The 20,742-nt window shown below is 44.4% G+C and overlaps 1 protein-coding gene across 1 annotated transcript; it reads left to right on the top strand.

Moving 5' to 3' along the window:
• The first annotated feature begins 383 nt into the window (after positions 1–383).
• C7H1orf115 (chromosome 7 C1orf115 homolog) lies at positions 384–9,849 on the top strand. The gene is made up of 2 exons (XM_056852841.1): positions 384–656; positions 9,697–9,849. The coding sequence occupies exons 1-2, from the start codon at positions 384–386 to the stop codon at positions 9,814–9,816; spliced, it is 393 nt and encodes a 130-aa protein (XP_056708819.1). The 3' UTR covers positions 9,817–9,849.
• Positions 9,850–20,742: the final 10,893 nt, after the last annotated feature.

The following is a 20,742-nucleotide window of genomic DNA, read 5'->3' as shown; positions in this document are numbered from 1 at the left end:
ACAGGGCGAAGCCTGGTTTGCATGACTGCTGGCGGCTCTGTCAGGCTGGCCACGCGGAAAGGAATTCAAGCTGTTCCCATAACAATGCCCTTTCTTAGATTGTATTTGTGTCTTTCATACCAGAGCGAAGCTCTTGGAGCCACAGGAAAGGCTGCGGTAAAGAGTTTGGAGCTGGGCCTTTGAGCTGCCTGGAGCCGCCCGTTCCTCTTAGAGGCAGGCAGGAAGGCGGCCTTGGGGAGGGGGCTCGGCCCAGTCCCAGCTTTAGAGGCGCGGCTGCTGGGAGCGCCGCTCTTGAGCTCCACCTGTGGCCTCCCGGGCTGATCTCCGTCGGGAGAGGGCAAAGGTGCCCTCCCCGGATCCCTGCCGGAGACCACCCGAGCGCTATGGCCGTCGGGGCCAAGGCGGGGAGGCCTCTCGGGGCCAGGCGCCTCCGGCGGGGCCCCGCAGAAGACGAGACCGCCATCCTCGAGGAGGAGGAGGAAGAAGAAGAGGAGGAGGAGGAGGAGGAGGAAGGCTCCGGCTGCGCCTCCAAGCAAGTGGCGTTCGCCAGCCTCCCGGACAAGTACGAGCCTCTGGGCGCCGGCGCGGCTCCGCGAGCGCAGGGGGCCGAGCGCAAGAGCAGAAAGCGCAGGAGGAAGCTCAAGAAATACGGCCAGGTGGGCGCCAGGGGCGGGGGGGGGGGGCGGGCTGGAGCTGTGCCCGCCTGGGCTCTAGAAGACCCCCGGAGCCTCCTCCGACGGCGCTGCTGATGTGGCAGGCGGGGATGAGGGGCTGGGTCGCTCCGCCTCTGCCACCTCCAGTGGTTGAGTCCGGGGTTCGAGCGCCGGCGGTCAGAAAACAACGGGCGAGTCCTTTCCGGGCGAGTGAGGTCCCGGGTGTCCCTTTGGGGGAAGGGGCGTGCTCAGACCACGACTCACGAGTCAGGCTCAGTGGACGCGAATGCGTTGACACGTGCTCCTGGGGTGACCGCCCTTGGTATTCCCAGCGATGGATCAAGAGTTTGAAAACGTTGTAAAAAAAACATCGCTTTAAAAGGGTTTTCGGATGCCACGGCTTATAAATGGTTGGAAGACGGCTTCGCAGCTAAAGGGGCCAAACAAAGTGCGAACAGTATATTTTGTAACGTTTTCAAACTCTAAATACATCGGTGGGGATACATAGAAAGTGCGAACAGTATTTTTTCTAACATTTTCAAACTCTTAATACATTGCTGGGAATACAAGTTCGGTAACTAAATTTATGGGCAAGGTTTAGTAGGCTTATGGGGAGTGGAGGGGGGCAGGAGGATGTTAGTTATTGGGTCTGTTTGGGCATGCCAAGCTGGAGACAGAGACCACTTTAGATTTAAGCCAGCGTGGTGTAGTGGTTAAGAGCGGTGGTTTGGAGCGCTGGACTCTGATCTGGAGGACCGGGTTCGATTCCCCGCTCCTCCACGTGAACGGCAGCGGCTAATCTGGTGGACCGGGTTGGTTTCCCTGCTCCTACCCAGGAAGCCAGCTGGGTGACCTTGGGCCAGTCACAGCTCTCTTAGCCCCACCTACCTGACAGGGTGACTGTTGTGGGGAGGGGAAAGGAAGGTGATTGTGAGCCGGTTTGATTCTTCCTTAAGTGGTAGAGAAAGTTGGCATAGAAAAACCAGCTGTTCTAAGAGACCTTTGCAGAAGCAGAGAACTGGAGGGTTCCTCCAGGGCAAGTGGGTGGCTGAGTTTTATCTACCGCACAGATTTGAATCAGGCACCAAATATACAAAACAGAAATTCATTTGAGATTAGGTGTGACTTCCCCTTTTGTTTTGAAACCAAAACAGAGGAGCGGGTCATTAAGATAAACGGCTTGTGCATTATAATAACTGGATGGCATTGCAGCTTTAGTGTAAAGGAGCCCCAAATAACCACTATTTATCAGCACCAATGTGGATCAGAATCTTTCTTCTGTTCACAAGGATTCTACAAACGGACTGTGTTAGTGCAACAAGAAGAGCCTTACGGCACCTTAAAGGCTAAAGCTGTACAATGCATTAGGTTTTAAGGTGCTTTGAAGTTCCTTTTTTTCTTTCTAAACAATTGCAAAAAAATCTCCATTTACCATGCATTCTGTGTACCCAAAGTTACATTCTTTTACACCGGATGGTTAGAAGGGGTGGTGGTGGAAAATGCGGACAACTTATGGCGACTTGATAGGGCTGTCAAGACAAAATGCATTCAGAGGTGATTTGCCATTGCCTGTCTCTGCATGCCAACCCTGGACTTCCTTGGTGGTCTCCCAAGCTTAGCTTCCAAGATCTGATGAGATCAGGCTAGCCTGGGTCATCCAGCTCAGGTTAGAAGTGCCACCCCTTAATTTTGGACTCACAAATAGTAATATAGATAAGGATCCCTGTTTCACCTATATAGGTGTATGCATTAAAAGGTATTGGGGTGGGGGACATGGATTAACCTGCCTGGAAGGGTGGTAAAAAGGTAATGAATGCAAATTTATTTATTTGATTCATTTATACCCCTCTGTTTCCCCGTGGAGACCCAGGGCGCCTTACCTCATTCTCCTCTTGTCCATTATATCCTCACAACAACCCTGTTAGGTAGGTTAGGCTGAGAGTGTGTGACTGGCCCAGGGTCATCCAGTGAGCTTCTCTGGCATGAGTGCAGATGTGCACCTGGGTTTCCCAGATATTAGTCCAACACTCTTAACCCCTACACAACACTGGCTCTCACGTTAAGTGATCTTGAGAACAGACAGACAGTTGAAATGTGCTAAGGAATCCCTAACAGGCATGCAACCATCTTGAGTATGTGTGGTAAAAGACCAAGAATCAAAAACATGGTTCATTTATTCACTGGGTGGCTTTGGGTCAAATGCTTTTTCCCCAAGCCTCTGTTCCCCATCTGAAAAAAATAAAAACAACTGTGATCTACTTTGTAATTAAGTGTGAGGATGGAAAAGAAATTAGGAAAGCTATTATTGAAGTTGAATGGTTTAAAACTGCTTTGTGTGAATCACTATTTTGAGGCTTGTGGCCATATGTGGAAATTAAAATAAGGTGGGAGTGGATACCAAAGTGATGTTCATGTTTGAAATGCTGTAGCAGTGAAATAGAATAGTACTTTCCATAGTCTCTTCTTTCCAGCTTTGATTGCAAATAGCTTGGCTCTATTTCCAGTTAGACCAGGGCCCTAACCTTTGGGTTAGGTCTGCATGAGGTCTTTTGGACAACTCTTGAAGCAGAAGGCTACTTCTGCAGCACAGAATTTTCTTTGAAAAAGAAATAATTAGATCCAATGATGGATTGTTCTCTCCTATTTAGAAGAAACAAGTTCTATCAAGAGCATGAATGAAACCGGTGTTCACATAGATCAAAAGAGAGCTCTGTCATTTCCATCTAGAAAGACCTCTATGCTCCTCCATGTGACAGATGCTTTGCATTTCTTTGTGCTGCATTTCTCTTGGCATCCTTATTTTGACAACATTCCAATTAGCAAGAAGTATGAGGCTCGATTCCCGCTCCTCCAATAGTCACAAAGAGATTAAAAGTAGACAACTCCCCTTCCTTTTAGATCCTAGGCACAACTACTGGTTTGCTGCTCGAGCGATCACTCCTAAACTTTGGGGTGTAAACTTTGGGGTGTCAGTGAGACTTATGCCCCCACCAGGATTTCCTGGTGGGAGCAACACTCCCCCCCCCAGCTGCCAGGCCCTCCCTTATTTCCTAGTGGGGCAGTGCCCACTCGGGCTGCCAGGTAGCACCATTTCATACACAAATAAAATATTTACTCTAATTGTCTCAGTGCAAGAGTTCCTAACATCTTTCCTCTCCTCTTACAGATTCCCTTTATTTGAGTGAGACTGTTATGAGTGGGGGGGGGGGTCATATTTTTTAAACCACATGATTAATTGTTGATGGAATATGTTTTTTAAAAAAATATAAATAATTTCATATTGAAATAATTCAATATGGATTAATAAGTATGGGTCTGGGCTAGGTTCAGTTCAGTGCCACCCCCCTGCCCCCCAGAAATTGAGAAGTCTACGCCCCTCCTGCAGGTGTTATGTTCCTTAAGGGAGGCTTGATGTTAAATCAGCTATAGTTTCAGTCCTTCCAGGGAAACCCCATCTTCCAATATAAGCTGCTCTACAATGCAGTGGCTGTGTTTCTGTCTTTCCAAATGGAAATAGAAGATTTATCAAACTCAACAACTCCTTAATTTTTACAGAAGAAGAATATAACAAACTGGAGGTGAAAGCTGGTGGAGAGCTTAGAAAACGGATGGTAAACTCAGTGGCTAAGCTGAAACTGTTTCTCTTGGAAAAAATGTTTGAAGCATCCATCCACTTCACTGAAAAGAGGATTTCTGAAGCAACCTCAATTGTATTTAGAGATGTCTCTGTGTGTGGCAGCCAGGCTGGCTGGCTGGGGAGACATTTTGGTAGAGGAAGATGTTTTAGTGAGGAATGACAGTGAAACACAGGATGGGAAAGAAAAATCATGCACTTCGATTCCCCTCCTCCCCCATGTGCACATCCCCATGGTGTGGCCGAAGTACTGAATATTCCAGTTTGGTATTAGGGTTGCCAACTTCAGGTTGGGAAATTCCTGGAGATTTGGGGGTGTGTGGAGCCTCCTATGGCAGCCCTTTTCTGGCAGCCCTTTTGTTGCTGCGCCCACCATGCCGTGTCAGAATTCCAAATGTGCCCAAAAGCTCAGAAAGGTTAGGGACCCCTGCTTTAAGGTACGACAGGTGTTTTAGGCAGTTTTTTTAAAAAAATTAACTGACTAACGAATGAAATTGTCACAGGAGATTTTGGTAACATCCCCTCTGTCTATCGTCTTCTACTATGATGGGAGAAAAGAACAGGGCTGAATTCCCAGGGGCTTGGCAAGGTGGGCTTTTCTCCTATACAAGTTCTAATTTTTTTTCTGGTGGAGGTACAGCATGGAGGAAGAAGCTAGTTCTTGTTTGTTCTAGGATGTTCTGCGTTTGATATTTTATTTTGCTTTTAGTTCAAAAATAAATGTCGCTTTGGGGAATAAAAACATCGATTGAAGAATGCGTGTCCTTCACTGCATCACTGCATAATACCATTGTCTTTTCTAGCACAAGCAGAGTTGTACTAGATTTATTTATTCATTCATTTTTGCCCTGCCTTTCTCCCCAGCGGGGACCCAAAGCAGCTTGCGTTGGGCTCCTCACCTTCATTTTATCCTTACAACAACCCTGTGAGGTAGTTTAGATTGAAAGTGCATGAGTGGGCCCCGGTCACCCAGCAAGCTTCCGCAGCAGAGTGGTGATGAGGAGAAACTTCCTGCTTCCACCTCCCTCTATAGCCCACCCCCCTATATTGTCAATAGACCCCTGGAAACAGTGCTGGCGTGTGCATGTAGTGGTGCTCTGCAAGGAACTTCCCATCCTAACCTCCCACCCCTTTCCATGGGTGGAAGTGTATTCTACAACCAAAAAAGGAAGTTGTGATTCAAACCCCTGTGTGGTAAATATCTAGATGTATGTTCTTTGTGAAGTCTTGAATCTTGTATGGATTAGCTGTAAGGTTGTTTACCAACTCCTGTTGATTCAGCTGTCACAGCCGACAAAAGCGTGTTTTGTGCTTGCTACCAATCTGCAGTCTTTTGCTACAACTCTTGGTGAGAGATTGACATCCTGCCTTGCAAATGTAGCTGCACTGCATACAGGGGTTAAGCTCAAGTAGGGGCTGGGAGTGTTATTTATTTGTGCTGGGAAGGGCTTTGGTCCTTGCAGAGATCAGCGCTCCAGTGTTCTGGCCAAGGTACAAACATTTTATGGCACCATCCCTGCCACGTCAAATCATGTGGTGTAATGTTCCCAAAGTCAGGGAGATTAGGTGATGATGCCCTTTATATGATCAATGGCTGTGGGTAAGAGAGTGCTGGCCTGCAGGTTTTATACCTCTCTTCCATATCGAAGCGGAAGCAGCGAACAGTTTTCATCTTGTGCGCACATGGCCTCTTGATTCCATGCACAGGAGATGGTGCGTTTTGTCTGCAACGATAGCAGAACATCCCTTGATATTTGGCATAATACCCTGCATCATGGAGGTGCAACCATTGGTGCATTCCAGTTGAGCCTTAGAAATATTGTTGCGGGGAAAACGGGGATTTGAGGAGGAGAGAGACCCGAGACCATTAGTCGAGAAAACAGTTTTATTGAAGCTGTGGCTCAGCCTGCATTAACAAGCACAAAGACTGAGCCCCAATTGTACTGGGGCAACAAATTTTATCCTAGTTCCGAGTTAAGACGTGGCACTTCAACATTCGGTGCCTGCATAGCTTACCTGGTAGTTTCGCAGAGTCAGGAGCACAGGCTTCACCCGGTTCCCTTATCATTCACCATGACTTTCCCCCTACTGTCTCAACACATGAAGCTGTCTTATACTGAATCAGACCTTTCCCTTACTGTCTCAGTATATTCATCTTAATTGTAGATATTCTTCCTAACCAGGAGATATTCATCTTGGACCACCTGTTTAGATCTTTTTCTATTTGTCCCCAGACTCTCTCGTAGTTGGTTTTAAATAGTGTCTTGTTTTGAGATTATATATTTATTCAGAGACATTTTATCGAATCTCTAGTTATTTGACATCCTGTTGTTTTACAGACCTGTATCTTCTTTTCCTTTGAAAGATTAAACGTCAAAGACAGTTATGTAACATGCCTTTTTAACACATGAAGACAATAGTCAAGAAAGTTTGAGCTATGATGTAGGTGATTACCATATCACTGGGGTTATCAGAACCCCTCCTGAGAACCTATTCCCACAAACCCACTCCAGAAGTTGTTACTGAGGGATGATCATGTGATAAACTTGCCTCAGTAGTCCGGCACTGCATGTTTATGCTCAGAAAGCTCAAACCATGTTGGCTGATGTCAAGTGGGAATATTTATCGTGAGATAAGAGCTGCAGTTATCGCAGAACAAACATTTTGGTGTGATGCAATCTCTTGTGCAACAGATGCTCTGGCCATGCTGAAAAAATGCACTCACTTATCCCTCCCTTGAATTACTCCTCCCCCCCTCAGTTCTCGCTGCAGGATTGTGTTGTTGCTTTATCTTTCTGTCTCGCCCAAAGATCAACAAGGGAGCTCTACCCAAATCTGCTCTGATGAATGGGCCCGTGGCCAATTGAAACAGGTAGTTATGTTGTATAATATAGCCCTGAGGCAACCCAAAGGAAAGGAAATGGCTAGGATTGAGGAGAGTTTTGTTCCAAGTGTGTTTAGTGCCAGGTATTTGCAGTGCCAGTGTAACAACTATCAACTGCTTGCATGTCAGAGAATGAATCGAGCTGGTCCAGATTGTGGGCTTTTCATTATTTATGGGTTTGTTTAGGTGGTGCCATCCACATACGTGACATTTGTGACTTGTGCACCAGCTCTCTTGTTTTCATGTTCTTTTCCTTGGTTCCTTATCACCTTCATTTGTTTTCATTCTTTGTCAACATGTATCTTTCTTTTTATTTCCATTGGTTTCAATGAGAAGCACGTTCCCGGCTGGGAAACATTTTGTTTCCTGACTTGGCCAAATTTTAAGCCAGTAGTTGAAGGTGTCACCATTTTGGAGGTTGTGAAAATTTCACGGGCAGAGAGGAGACAGGGAGGCTCTCCTCCTCCTTTGCTGGGCTTCTCAAGTAAGATGTGTGCAGGGGTCAAGAGCTCGCGGGTGAGGAGAACTGACCCCTGGCCTCACCATACCATGCTGTGGTCAGCTGACTTCTGGTATTGAAGTTCAGCTGGAAGAAAGATGCTGAAACCAATCAGCCAAATATAGTAAGATCACAGGAGAGGGGTGCTAGAGAGGGCTTGGCTCCTCTTGCCTTCACATGCTCCCCGTTTTGCTTTAAAAACAGATCCCCAGCCTCCCCCTTCTTGACATGGGAATAGAAGGCTACTCAGATAAAAATACGTGGGTTGCCCTTTTGGCCTGGAACTCAAAGGTTTGCCTATCTTCCCCCTGCAGCTCTGCTCTAACCCCGCACCCCCTGAGCTTGTTTTTAAATAAAATTTTGAGAGATCATAGAATGTGGACCTTTGTCACAGATAAGTTATATAGAGATCCCAGATCTTTTCTCATCACAGGTCTGTCACATCTCATCTGGTTTGGCCCTGCCTTTCACTGGAGAGGAAAGCATTCCCCTCTACTCCTTCTCACCCTACAGCAGCTTTCCTGCCTTCTAGAAGCAAAGTATTTCCCCTTCTCCTGTCAGGTGCACTGCTTGTTGCCAAGGAAATATGAGCAAGGTTACCACTGCCTCTCTTCTCCAGTCTGAAGGTGCCAGAGAAAAAAATAGGAAGGAACCACAGCCCACTTCTGCCTGGAGGAATCAAGGAAACTGAACCAAAGGGAATACTGTAATGATTGATGGAAAATGGAAACACCGTGTACAAAAGTGCTGATGGTGCTGTTTGGCTGCAATATGTATTATCTCCTCTGGTTGGAAAATGTCACCATCAGTTTATCTGCTGAGTCTCTCTCGCTCTCCTCATTGTCCCTCCTGCTTCCCTTTACTGTGGAAAACAGAGTAACTGTGAAAGGCCAAGAGTGAGGTGCCAGAACAACTGTTATTGATGATTGCAGTTTTTAATAATCAAATTCAGTATCATTCCAACACTGCCATCTTTTAAAAAAAATTCTGGCAGTTATTTCATGAGTTAATATATAAGTGTATATCCCTGGTGAATTCAGCTCAAGAAGAGGTCAAACTTCATGAAACATTTTGGTATGGCATATCATCTTGTAATAATTTTTTTGTTTCATATTGTGAATATTTCATTAGTCATCAAAATGCGCTTCTTGAAGATATTACTGGGAATTGATTAGTTAATCAGCATTTTGAGCTGACTTTGATAATTGCTTTTACTATATTTATTGTAATCCATTTAAAATTGTAAGCCACTATGAGGGCCCTTTGAGATACAGAGCCAGGTAAAAGGGTTAAATATAAATCAAAATGGAAAGTGTTCTCCTGTGGGGGAATTGCAGGGAAAACTAAGATGTAAAAACAACTCTGACCACAGAAAATCATATTCATATGATATGGACCTGACATGTAGCAACTATATTGTATTTTTATTTTGCTATTATGGTTGCACACTACAGTTTCATTCTCACAATAACCCTTTGAGGTAGTCTAGGCTGTAACTAGCCCAAGTATCATAATGTTACAATACAAGAATTAATCATCCAGTCTGCTTCATGCAGTACTCTTAACTACCGCACCCCACAGGTTCTTCAGTACTGTGTGATCAAAAGGTAATGTGAAGAATGAAGCCCCAGTAAGGAAAAAAAGGTAAAGGTCCCCTGTGCGAGCACCTGACCCATGGGGTGACGTCACATCCCGACGTTTACCAAGCAGACTTGGTTTACGAGGTGGTTTGCCAGTGCCTTCCCCAGTCTTCTTCCCTTTACCCCCAGCAAGCTGGGTACTCATTTTACCGACCTCAGAAGGATGGAAGGCTGAGTCAACCTTGAGTCGGCTACCTGAAACCGACTTACATCAGGATCGAACTCAGGTCATGAGCAGAGCTTGGACTGCAGTACTGCGGCTTACCACTCTGCACCACGGGGCTCAAGCCCCAGTAAACCCCTTTCTTATTGCTGAAAAAAACCCTTGATAAACAGAAGTGCTTTCCTGTTCTTTAACAGCTCTATCTGTCTTTCTGCTAATCCAGAATGTGGGCAAAGTGCTTCAGAAAGGATGCCGTTATGTGGTGCTCGGCCTGCAAAGCCTCGCCAACGCCTACTCGTCGCCCTTTGGAGTGGCAGCCTCGGTAGCGACGCTGTTTCGGTAGACCGGTGGCCCTCTTCTTTTGAGATGGAAGGAAAAAAAAGAAGCCATCACTGAGGTGCATACAACCTTCCCCTTTAATGCCTTCAGAAATGACAGCATTTCAGCAATAAGAAAAGGATCAAACCGGGACATTTGGAGGGCTTGGCTTGAACCGTTTCCTTACATTTGTCAGAAATTGTTTAGTTAATATTAAATCAAAGAATGAGTCAGACCAAAGGAAGAACACTTAGATTAGCTTGAGTCAGATCTTGTCCTTTAAAAAGAGAATCAGAGTGCCCTTTTTACAGAGGAAGAGAGGAAAAGGGAGTCAGAGTGAGAGAAAGAAAGTGGTTAAAAGAAGGAAGGAAGAAAATAGAAAGAGAAAACGTTTCCTCCTTTTTACTCCATGATGATTTGTCATTCAACAGGGGCAGTGTTTCCTATCACTGCTTCTCCATGTCAGGGGAAGCTGCACCCGTGGTGTCTCTATATATGATTAGTATAGTGGGAACACTGCCAGAACTGGGCCAGCCTCAGAAGAAGTTGGGGAAAAGGAGTTTTGTTTTATCAGATAGGAAAAAGGCAAAGCAAGAGCTAAGGGAACATCTACTGTGTTTCAGACAATCAGTTTCCAGTTACCTTGCGGCATGGTCCTCAGTATGAGGTAGGCCTTACTAGTAGGATTGCCAGGATCACACCTGGAGAGACCTGGATCTTTAGGGGGTTCATAGAAAGGAAGCTTTGCCGGGTGTACCTTCTCCTCACACAGCCATCAACATGATGGTGAAAGCCACACTGGTGAAATTCTCTATTATTCCCAATTATAAAATAATAAGCCTTTGAAAAGGAGCTCTCAGAACATGGGCTTGGAAAACCTCTAAAGAGGCAAAAGGGCAGTTACAGAGGAAGCTGAGTATCTAAACACATCAAACTGCTTCATACTGAATCAGACCATTGGTCTATCAAGAACAGTATGGTCTACTCTGACAGATAGCATCTCTTCAGGGTCTCAGGTAGAAGAGGTCTTTCACATCACCTGCTACTTGATCCTTGTAAGTAGTGATGCCAGAGATTGAACCTGGGACCTTCTGTATTGCCACGCAGATGCTCTACCACTGAGCCATGGCTCCTTTCCTCGACTCCAGCAACTCCTTGCTAGATCAGGGGAATGCTGTAGACATAGTTTAACTAGATTTCAGTAAGGCTTTTGATAAGGTTCCATATAGTATTCTAGTTGACAAATTGGGAAAATGTGGTTTAGATCCTATTATTGTTAGGTGGATCTGCAACTGGTTGACAGATCATACCCAAAGAGTGCTAGTAAATGGTTCCTCATCCACTTGGAGAGAAGTGACTAGTAAAGTTCCTCAGGGATCTGTGCTGGGCCCTGTGTTGTTCAACATCTTTATAAATGATTTGGATGAAGGCATAGAGGGGATTCTTATTAAATTTGCAGATGATACTAAATTGCGAGGGGTAGCAAATACGGTAGAAAACAGAGCCAAGATGCAGGATGATCTTGACAGGCTGGAGAAGTGGGCTAGAACTAATAAAATGCACTTCAACAAAGACAAATGTAAAGTTCTGCGATTAGGTAGGAAAAATCAAATGCATAATTATAGGATGGGGGGGACTTGTCTGAGCAGTACTGTGTGTGAAAGGATCTTGGGGTCTTAGATCAAACACTGAACATGAGTCAGCAGTGTGATGCGGTAGCTAAAAAGGCAAATGCAGTCTTGGGCTGCATCAACAGAAGTGTCCAGATCACGCGAGGCGATGGTATCGCTTTACTCTGCTCTGGTTAGACCTCAACTAGAGTACTGTGTTCAGTTTTGGGCACCACAATTTAAAAAAGATGTAGACATGCTGGAAAGTGTCCAGAGGAGGGCAACAAAGATGGTGAGGGGTCTGGAGACCAAGTCCTATGAGGAAAGGTTGTAGGAGCTGGGTATGTTTAGCCTGAAGAGGAGAAGACTGAGAGGGATATGATAACCATGTTCAAGTACTTGAGGGGCTGTCATATAGAGGATGGTGCCGAGTTGTTTTCTGTTGCCCAAGAAGGTCGGACCAGAAACCAACGGGTTGAAATTAAATCAAAAGAGTTTCTGTCTAGACATTAGGAAGAAATTTCTAACAGTTACAGCAGTTCCTCAGTGGAACAGGCTTCCTCGGGAGGTGGTAAGCTCTCCTTCCCTGGAGGTTTTTAAGAAGGGGTTAGATGGCCACCTGTCAGCAATGCTGATTCTGTGACCTTAGGCAGGTGATGAGAGGGAGGGCATCTTGGCCATCTTCTGGTCACGGGGTGTGTGTGGGCGGGGGGAGGTAGTTGTGAATTTCCTGCATTGTGCAGGGGTTGGACTTGATGACCCTGGTGGTCCCTTCCAACTCTATGATTCTATGACTCCTTCCAGTATTCCTTGACCAGACTGGCAGTTGAAGTGCTTTCTCTATAAACCAGTACCATGTAGGAAGCAAGGTGTCCTACATCTTATATTAGTAGATTGGGTAGCATTCTGTGCCAAGCTTATTGATGATGGGCAGGATACACATTAAATAATAAAATGGCATTTAGCATAGTCCAGCTCTGTCCAAAATCAACCCACTCAATACTGACCAGAGTTATCCTTTCAGAATGGACGAGGAATGAGATTGTAGCAGCAAGTTTAGCTCCCAAGCTATGCACATTCGTTGGAACTTGTGCATAGAGTATGTACATTTACATAGACTCTTTTTGCATAGAGTCTGATGAAGGGAGCTTTGACTCTTGGAAGCTTATACTCCAAAAATCTTGTTGGTCTCTAAGGTGCTACTGGACCAATCTAGTTGCATAGCTACTGTGCAGGTATACATGTACAGCTCTCTGCATGTGATCAGGAACGTAATCACAAGCAGGGACTTAAGTGGAGCACAGTAGAAAGAGCCTGTAGAGCAAATCTGTTAAGATGTTTCAAGCTACATGAACCATATGTTTAGATGTTTCAGCAAATCAAGCCACATGAGCCAGTAAAAGCAAAACACACACTGCATTTATGCTCACTAAGGAAACTTTTGTGTCTGTGTATGTAGGACTGGGACGTATGATCACGGCTTGTAATCAAACTCTTCTCCATGCCATGGCCTGGGCATCAAAAATAAGATATCAGAAGCAAATCTCACAGTGCAATATATTAAGCACTGAGCTAGATTTCTGGGGCCGTCTAGCTGCCATTGAAAGACGTAGCGTGTGTGATGTTGACAGCAGATTAACCCAGATTTTGCATTCCCAAATCATAGATTTCTTCTTAGCTGATAAATACTTTTTGATATACAAGTTTTCAGTCTTGAAGTACTTAATGCAAGAACACATGCTTAGTTTGGACAAAATACCATAGCGCTATGGTTTTGACCTATTGTTAACAAACCTGTCTATTAAGAAGAAAGACTGTGTTGCCAGGACAATAAATGTTAAGTAGATTTAACTAGAGAACAATGTGAGTATAAACTGGTTTTCGTGGATTTTCTTTGACTGAACAATGCAAGATCTGTCACAAAGGCTATTCTGCCACACCTGTTTTTATTTTATTGAAATATTTGTACCTTGCCTTTCTTACAATCAAATGATTTCTCAAGGTGACTGACAAATGCAGCTATAAGCCACACTGCACAAACACATTTTAAAATTATAAACTCAAAAGTACAAAAAAAGACCAAAAAGAAAAATCCTGACTCCACGTCCGTTGCATGCCCTCTTGGCTGGACAACTTTGTTTCAAGTCAGTTCAGCTGCAAAGCCTCTTCAAAAAAGAAGGTTTTGCAGCACTTCTGGAACTGTGAAGAAATACTTCCTTTTACCTGTTTTGAATCTCTCACCCTCCAGCTTCAGCAGATGACCCCGCGTTCTAGTATTATGAGAGAGGGAGAAAAGCTCATTTCACAACTACCTCCCCCCCACACCCCCAGTGAGCTCTACTCCATGCCCAGAAGATGGCCAAAAAAAAAACCCCTCCCTGGCCAATCTGGCCTGGAGGGAAATTGCTTCCTGACCCCAAAGTGGTGACTGGAATTTCCCTAGGCATGTAAGAAAGGGCCACAAGAGCCAAGTGTGATGTAACCCTTCCTGCACTCCTTCTCACAATCTGCCTAAGTTCACAGAATCAGCATTGCTGACAGATGGACATCTAGCCTCTGCTTAAAAACCTCCTAAGAAAGAGAGCCCACCACCACCTCCCAAGCAAGCCTGTTCCATTGAGGAATTGTTCTAACTGTCAGAAAGTTCTTCTAATGTTTACCCAAAACCTCTTTTGATTTAATTTCAACCCATTGCTTCTGGTCCGACCTTCTGGGACAATAGAAAACAACTCCACACCATCCTCTATATGACAGCCCTTCAAGTACTTGAAAATGGTTATCATATTACCTCTCAGTCATCTCCTCTCCATGCTAAACATACTGAGCTCCTTCAACCTTTCCTCATGCAACTTGGTCTCCAGACCCCTCACCTTCTTTGTTGCCCTCCTCTAGACACGTTCCAGCTTGTATACATCCTTTTAAAATTGTGGTGCCCAACACTGAACACAATACTCTTAAGTGAGGTCTACCAGAGCAAAGTGTTACCATCACTTTGCGTGATCTGGACACTATATGAGTAGCTGAATTCCATAGCAATTGAACTTTCTGGATAGCCTTCAAGGGCAGCCCCATAGCAATAGTTTACCTTTGAAATTATGGACTCATGGATCAGAATGGCCCTGCTCAACAGGGCCTAAATAGTAAGCCAATTTCAGCACTAAATGCAAATGAAACAATCACATCTTGCAACTGCATAAATCTGATTGTCCAACAACACATTGCACATATTGTCTTCTGTGAGTTGTGCTTGCTATCTTGTTTCTTTCATGGTCGCTCAACTACAATCTACAGACATTAAATCCCAGAGAGGGGGGAGCACATGTGTCATCTCTAGTGACGAAGTGCGTACATTAACTTTAAGGCACTGTCCAATGCACAGCCCACCAGTTCACACATAAAAGCTACATATATTAACATGTTGATATCATACTGTAGGACAATTATGTGTTTTTAGTATATTTTTAACCCAAAGAAAAAACGCTCCTATGTTTTAAGTAAAACTCAGTGGAAGACAGGCAACTGCAGGGAAGGTGGAGCAGAACTTTGAGCAACGTATACTTGGGGCGGGGGAGGATTCAGACAGTGATCCTTGCTGCAAGATCTAGGATGTTACAAGGGTTTTCCTAGTTTCATATGGGAAATTTAGGGTGAGGGGTATTGCACAAGATGAAGAAAATAACTGGGCAGAGGAACTCACCTCTAAGTCATATCTGATCAGTTGCTATTCTGTCTCATTCTTAAATTATTCCCTGACAAAACATTTGTCTGCAGCCAAAAGCTTCACTGATCTGTACGTTTTGCAGTAGAACAACTTGAGGAAAGCTAACGTGGTGGAGTGGGTAGCCACCCTTGTGAATTAAAGGATTTGCGAGTCCAAACTCACTTTGAGACCTCTGAGATCACCGTGCGAAGACCTTTCAACCCTAACACTGCGCCCAAGATGAGAGAACACTAATTTTACTGTTGTTTATTATTTACTTACATGAAGAGTTCATTATGTCCTACATTACTATCCTGCCGAAACATGAAAGCTTACTGTTCTTGATCGCCCTCTACTGTGAAAAATTCAAATTATCCTGTGAATAAATAAAACTTGCTTTTGAAAGAATGCAGTAAAAGCAAGCAGACTGGCTTTTCAGTAGAGTCCAGAGGAATGCTGGCTTGGTGCGCTGGAGCTCCAAAGATGTGAACCGACCATGGCTCCTCTTCCTGTTCTAAACTTTTCTTCATTAAACGTCCTCCTTTAAAGACATTGTGTATTCAACCCTTCGGTTGCTAGCCAATTGTAAATCTGATGGACACTGGCAGATAATCTGTTTTATTAGCTAATGTGTGGCTTGAGTGTACCTTTGTTCCACTGATGTGCAGAGAGGTTTGTGTCCACAACTGTACTAGAATACATGTGGAAAGGAGAAATAGCTCCAAAGGCTTCATTAATTTTGTACCATTGATCAGATTCCATTTGAGCCACATGCAAATACGCATCTGCTCAGAACATATAGGAGCCGGAGCCTCTTTGTGGGTTACTTTTTACTTAGTGCAGGTTGTATAGTGTTTTTTGTCATATGTGGAGGTGGTGTATGTTTTCTAGCACAAGAACACAGTGGCAAGTTGGAAGTTTTGTCAATAAATGGAAAATATGGCCTTGTTGAGTTTCATACATTAATACACATACTATTTTTGTGTGTGTAGGAAACAGGGTTATGAACCTCCAGATAGTGGCTGGAAATCTGCTATTATAACTGATCTCCAGGTGACAGAGATCAGTTCACCTGGAGAAAATGGCCGCTTTGGAAGGTGGATGGTATGGCATTATACCCCATTGAATCCCTTCCCCTCTCCAAACCCCACCCTCCTCTGGCTCCACCCCTAAAATCTCCAGGTATTTCCCAACCTGGAGCTGGCAACCCTAACAGGAAACAGTAATATATTATGAGCCATGGTGTCTTACAGCTTAAAACCTTGCTGTATTCCATAAGGTGGGGCCACTACAGAGGACAGGCAGTTGTCAATATTGCCCATTTACAAGGTGGCACATGCAGAAGGTGGCACCATTTACAGGGTGGCACCTCATTCAGATGAGCAAAGGGGAGAAGAGGTCCTGTAGATATGAAGGACAAAGGCCATGAAGGGCATTGTATGTGATAGTTAATACCTTGACTAGAACCCATTGCCTTGAGTACATAGTGGTCAGAAGATTGTTCAGGCCAAATCTCCATCCCTGAAACCCACAACAACCTACATTTGTGCTCATCACAAACCAACAGGTTTGTCATGACATTTGAGTGTGGCCATCATCATGTTAAATGCATTTCATCATATCCCAGCACAAGCAAGTCAGTCCTCTGCCTACATTTCAAGACAGTAGCATGAATGCACCTTGAGCAGTGACCAAACCAGCCCTGTCAAAGAAGAGCAGGAAAAACAGAAAGATGAACCTAAGGTAAGTGACTTGTGAAATATTTTCCAACTAATTCTAAAGTCGTTCCCCCCCCCTCAGGGTGATTACTGTAAGCCATTTAAATTTCTCAAGGTCTAAACTAATTTACTGTGGAAACATACTCAGGATTTGACAAAGGACAAGAATTGATATTGCCTGCCTCTTCTGGTAAGAGGTTTGTGTAACAGCATTTTAAAAGAGGCTCTTAACTTTATGGGCCATGGATTTCGGAAGAGGAGTCACTGTTCCAGTGAGGAAGAACCATTTACATTTGCTAAGGGCCATCAAGGGATGTTAATTAGATTTTAAATGCATATTCTCTGTATAATAAACTGGTATTTCCTGTCATCTGTTCTGAACTGGGTAAATCAGACCACGGCTGTGGTGTAGCATATCAGAAATTGATATTTCTGTAATACTATAGAACTGTACAGCTAGGATTCTCTCACAATAACTGACAATGGGTGCTACTCAATAGGCAATCAGTGCAATGGATCACATCAGTCATCTGTATGGTCAGCGCAAAACCACCTGCAGGGCAAAGTCTTGTCTTGCTTGCATATTGGCTTTGGGAACAAAGTGTGCTAAACAAAACAGCTGCTGACTGGCCCGGTTGCTAAAAGATTTCTAGGAGAAGTCGTTCTGCAGGCTTTGGAAGCAGAGCGATTGATGTAGAACGACTATTGCAGCAAATCTAGATAGCACAGGTATATTGTTGTCCAAAGGAAAACGATGGTCAAGCTAGATGAGATTCTGGAAGATCTACAGATGGTTCTTGTAGGTTATCCGGGCTGTGTAACCGTGGTCTTGGAATTTTCTTTCCTGACGTTTCGCCAGCAACTGTGGCAGGCATCTTCAGAGTAGTAACACTGAAGGACAGTGTCTCTCAGTGTCAAGGGTGTAGAAAGAGTAATATATAGTCATATATTAGACTATATATTACTCTATAATAATATATTACTCTATACTCTATATATTAGACTATATATAGACTATATATTACTCTTTCTACACCCTTGACACTGAGAGACACTGTCCTTCAGTGTTACTACTCTGAAGATGCCTGCCACAGTTGCTGGCGAAACGTCAGGAAAGAAAATTCCAAGACCACGGTTACACAGCCCGGATAACCTACAAGAACCAATGAACTCTGACCGTGAAAGCCTTCGACAATATCTACAGATGGATCTTTAGTGTGTGTTTTTATTGCTAAATAATAGCTGTAGACAGCGATGATTCAGTTTGGGGTGGGGAGTTAACTTATCCACATTGTTTTCCCAGTCTCAGATGCCCATTCCATACCTGCTGTTTGGCCCCTGGGGGAAACAAGCAGATTGATTGCCTGTACAACCATCCCCTGCCCATAGGGCCAATTGTTTACAGGATCAAGAGGCCCATGTGCTTGGGTGTGGCCAGTGTCAAGGGTGACACCCTGACTTCCCTCTCCAAAGTTATGCTGCTGCCTATTTCACTTGGTTCAGCAGACTAGAAGAAAACATACTCAAGTGCACATGCACATACACACATATGTATTATGGTGCACACTGGAGTGATGCCATCTCATAGTTAGGATGTGACTTATGGCACACTTGCCAGTTGCAAGAAGAGGTGGATGCCATCATTGATGGGCTGGCCATTGAAATTGCAGTGAAATTTCCAAGTGGGGAGCTCCAGCCAAGCCCCGGCAACTTTGCCAGTACTTCAGGTCTCTTGGCTCAGACCTTTCAGCAGCAATGCCAACAGGAGTCAGCTCACCCATTGTCTCCGTCCATGCAGCTGTCAGGGTGTGGGAGAAAGCCATGGGTGAGCCAAGGCCTACTGTCGGCACTAAGCCCTGAAGCCCTGGCTTCTAGGACCACAAGGTCTGCTAAGCATAGCTATCTCCAGGGTCATTTTATCTTCCCAGCCCTTCCCTGGGCTCATTGAAATGGAGTGCCCTTCAGCTTTGGCAATTGGACTCCATGGCACTGAAGTCCCTTCCCTACCCAAACCCCGCCCTCCCCAGGCTCCGCCCAAAAAACCTCCCGCTGGTGGTGAAGAGGGCCCTGGCAACCCTACCTTCAGCACAGGGCATATCTACAGCAAGCTGTTTCTTCCTGTACTGGAATGGATAATTCCAAACATCCGACTTTCCAGATTTGCACAAGTTATCTGTTGCTGAAAATTAGAATATCCACATAAGTGATTTTGCACTGAGGGAGAGGACTAGAAATGAGAGTCATTATTTTGCTGCTTTGCAGAAGGGTCCTTTACCAGACATTCATTAGTAATTACTTTATTTGTATTTCTATCACTGGCCAATTATTTGCCAGAATTATTCCCTGCCTCCTCATTAGCTCTATTCAGGTAAAGTGCATGACTCACTAAGCTCTGTCTCTGTAGATTACAAACAGATGGAAAGGTATATTCATCACTCCTCCACCTTAGTTGAAAGATAATACTTCTAACTGGTTTCCCTGTTTAGTCAAAAGAAGATCTCACTCAGTTGTTTTATCTAATACATCTCACACCCACAGCCCCTAAGACAAACAGCAAAAAAAACATTTTAAAAATTGGCTGACTACAATTAGAAATTAAAAGTATGTGAAATTTGTTTTCTACCCCTGCCTTTTCTTCTGCTGCTGATTGTCAGTGATCATACATGTGTGTGTGTGTGTATAATCTACCAAAATGGGCCTAGGAAATGCCAAAGAACTTCAGTTTCAGATATGGTATTCCAAATCTTGATCTAGTTTGGTAGACTCTGATTTATTCTGCAACAGGTTTATACATAGAGTAAATGAAATGAAGGCTTTGGAACTCTGTGTTATACTTCTTTAAGGTGTACACATTTTTGAGAATAGGTAAGGCAAATGAGCCAAAGCAAACTGAAGGTCAACATGAGATGAACCTGAACATACTAATAACAAACACTGGCGATTGGGGTCAGAGGACCCCCTTTGCTGCTGCCGCCATGGCACGTTTTCATGCTCCTGTCTGGAAGCAGCCTATGGGAGAGAGCAAAGATTTCTTTTTAAGCCAAGGTGTCCGCTGCATGTACAACTGCAGATATCCAGAGCCAACTGCCTCTCCCTGAGATGTGTACATCCCATGCATGTAGTTAGAAACTGTTCGCATTGTATGGGGCATACAATAGGCATGTGCCCATAAAAGCTTTTTTTCACCGGTGAAGCAGTTCTTATGGTCCAAAAAGAAAACCCCAGAAGCCATTTTAAAATGTATGCAACGCAGAGGCTGATCGCTTGAATGTTGTTGTCCAAGGGAGGGGAGAAGCTGAGGAGAAGCAATCCCTGTTCCAGGGTTTTCCCTCAAGCATCCTCTTAACCAGTCTTCAAGAACTCACAAAGTACCTGGACAAATTCAATTGCCTATTATGCATGTATTTTATGTAGAATGCAAATGATCTAATTAGTACTGAACTGCATATTTGCACTTCAGTGTTTGCCTCTGTGTGTGTTCACCTTACAGTATGTAAGTACTGTACCAGTACCAAATCTTGCAACAAATAATGCTCGCAGTCTGAAATGTGGGCTGTGCTTGAACCATACTTGCTTGCATTACAGATGCAACCACAGTGCCAGAACAGTCTGTTCACTGGCAGAAGTTATGCCCACCAGGAGCCAGGTAAATCCCAAGCAAGAAGGAAGGCAGCAAGCACTGGATCGATGCCAGTTCAAAGATGCTCTACCAAGACAATGCAGAAGGTCCTCATTTAAGGGAGTATAAAGCTGGGCAGGAGGGGGAAATAGAAACATAAGCAATAGCTTTGCACGTGTCAACTGGGACATCCCTGGCTTTCCTCCTTGGCAATGAAAGAGGGATTTTGGCAGACCATGAAAAGAAGCCTGCCATCCCAGGCCGTTGTAAAGATGACAAAAATAATATACACAAAGTGCTCTGA

The sequence above is a fragment of the Euleptes europaea genome, chromosome 7, assembly GCF_029931775.1.
Source record: "Euleptes europaea isolate rEulEur1 chromosome 7, rEulEur1.hap1, whole genome shotgun sequence".
Lineage (NCBI taxonomy): Eukaryota > Metazoa > Chordata > Lepidosauria > Squamata > Sphaerodactylidae > Euleptes > Euleptes europaea.
Note: the sequence above shows the minus strand (reverse complement) of the source record. Positions and strands in the feature narration are given on the sequence as shown.

Coding starts and splice junctions, on each gene's coding strand:
- C7H1orf115 (XM_056852841.1), top strand. CDS start 384: ATGGCCGTCGGGGCCAAGGCGGGGAGGCCTCTCGGGGCCAGGCGCCTC. Junction 657..9,696: donor AGCTCAAGAAATACGGCCAG/GTGGGCGCCAGG, acceptor CTGCTAATCCAG/AATGTGGGCAAAGTGCTTCA.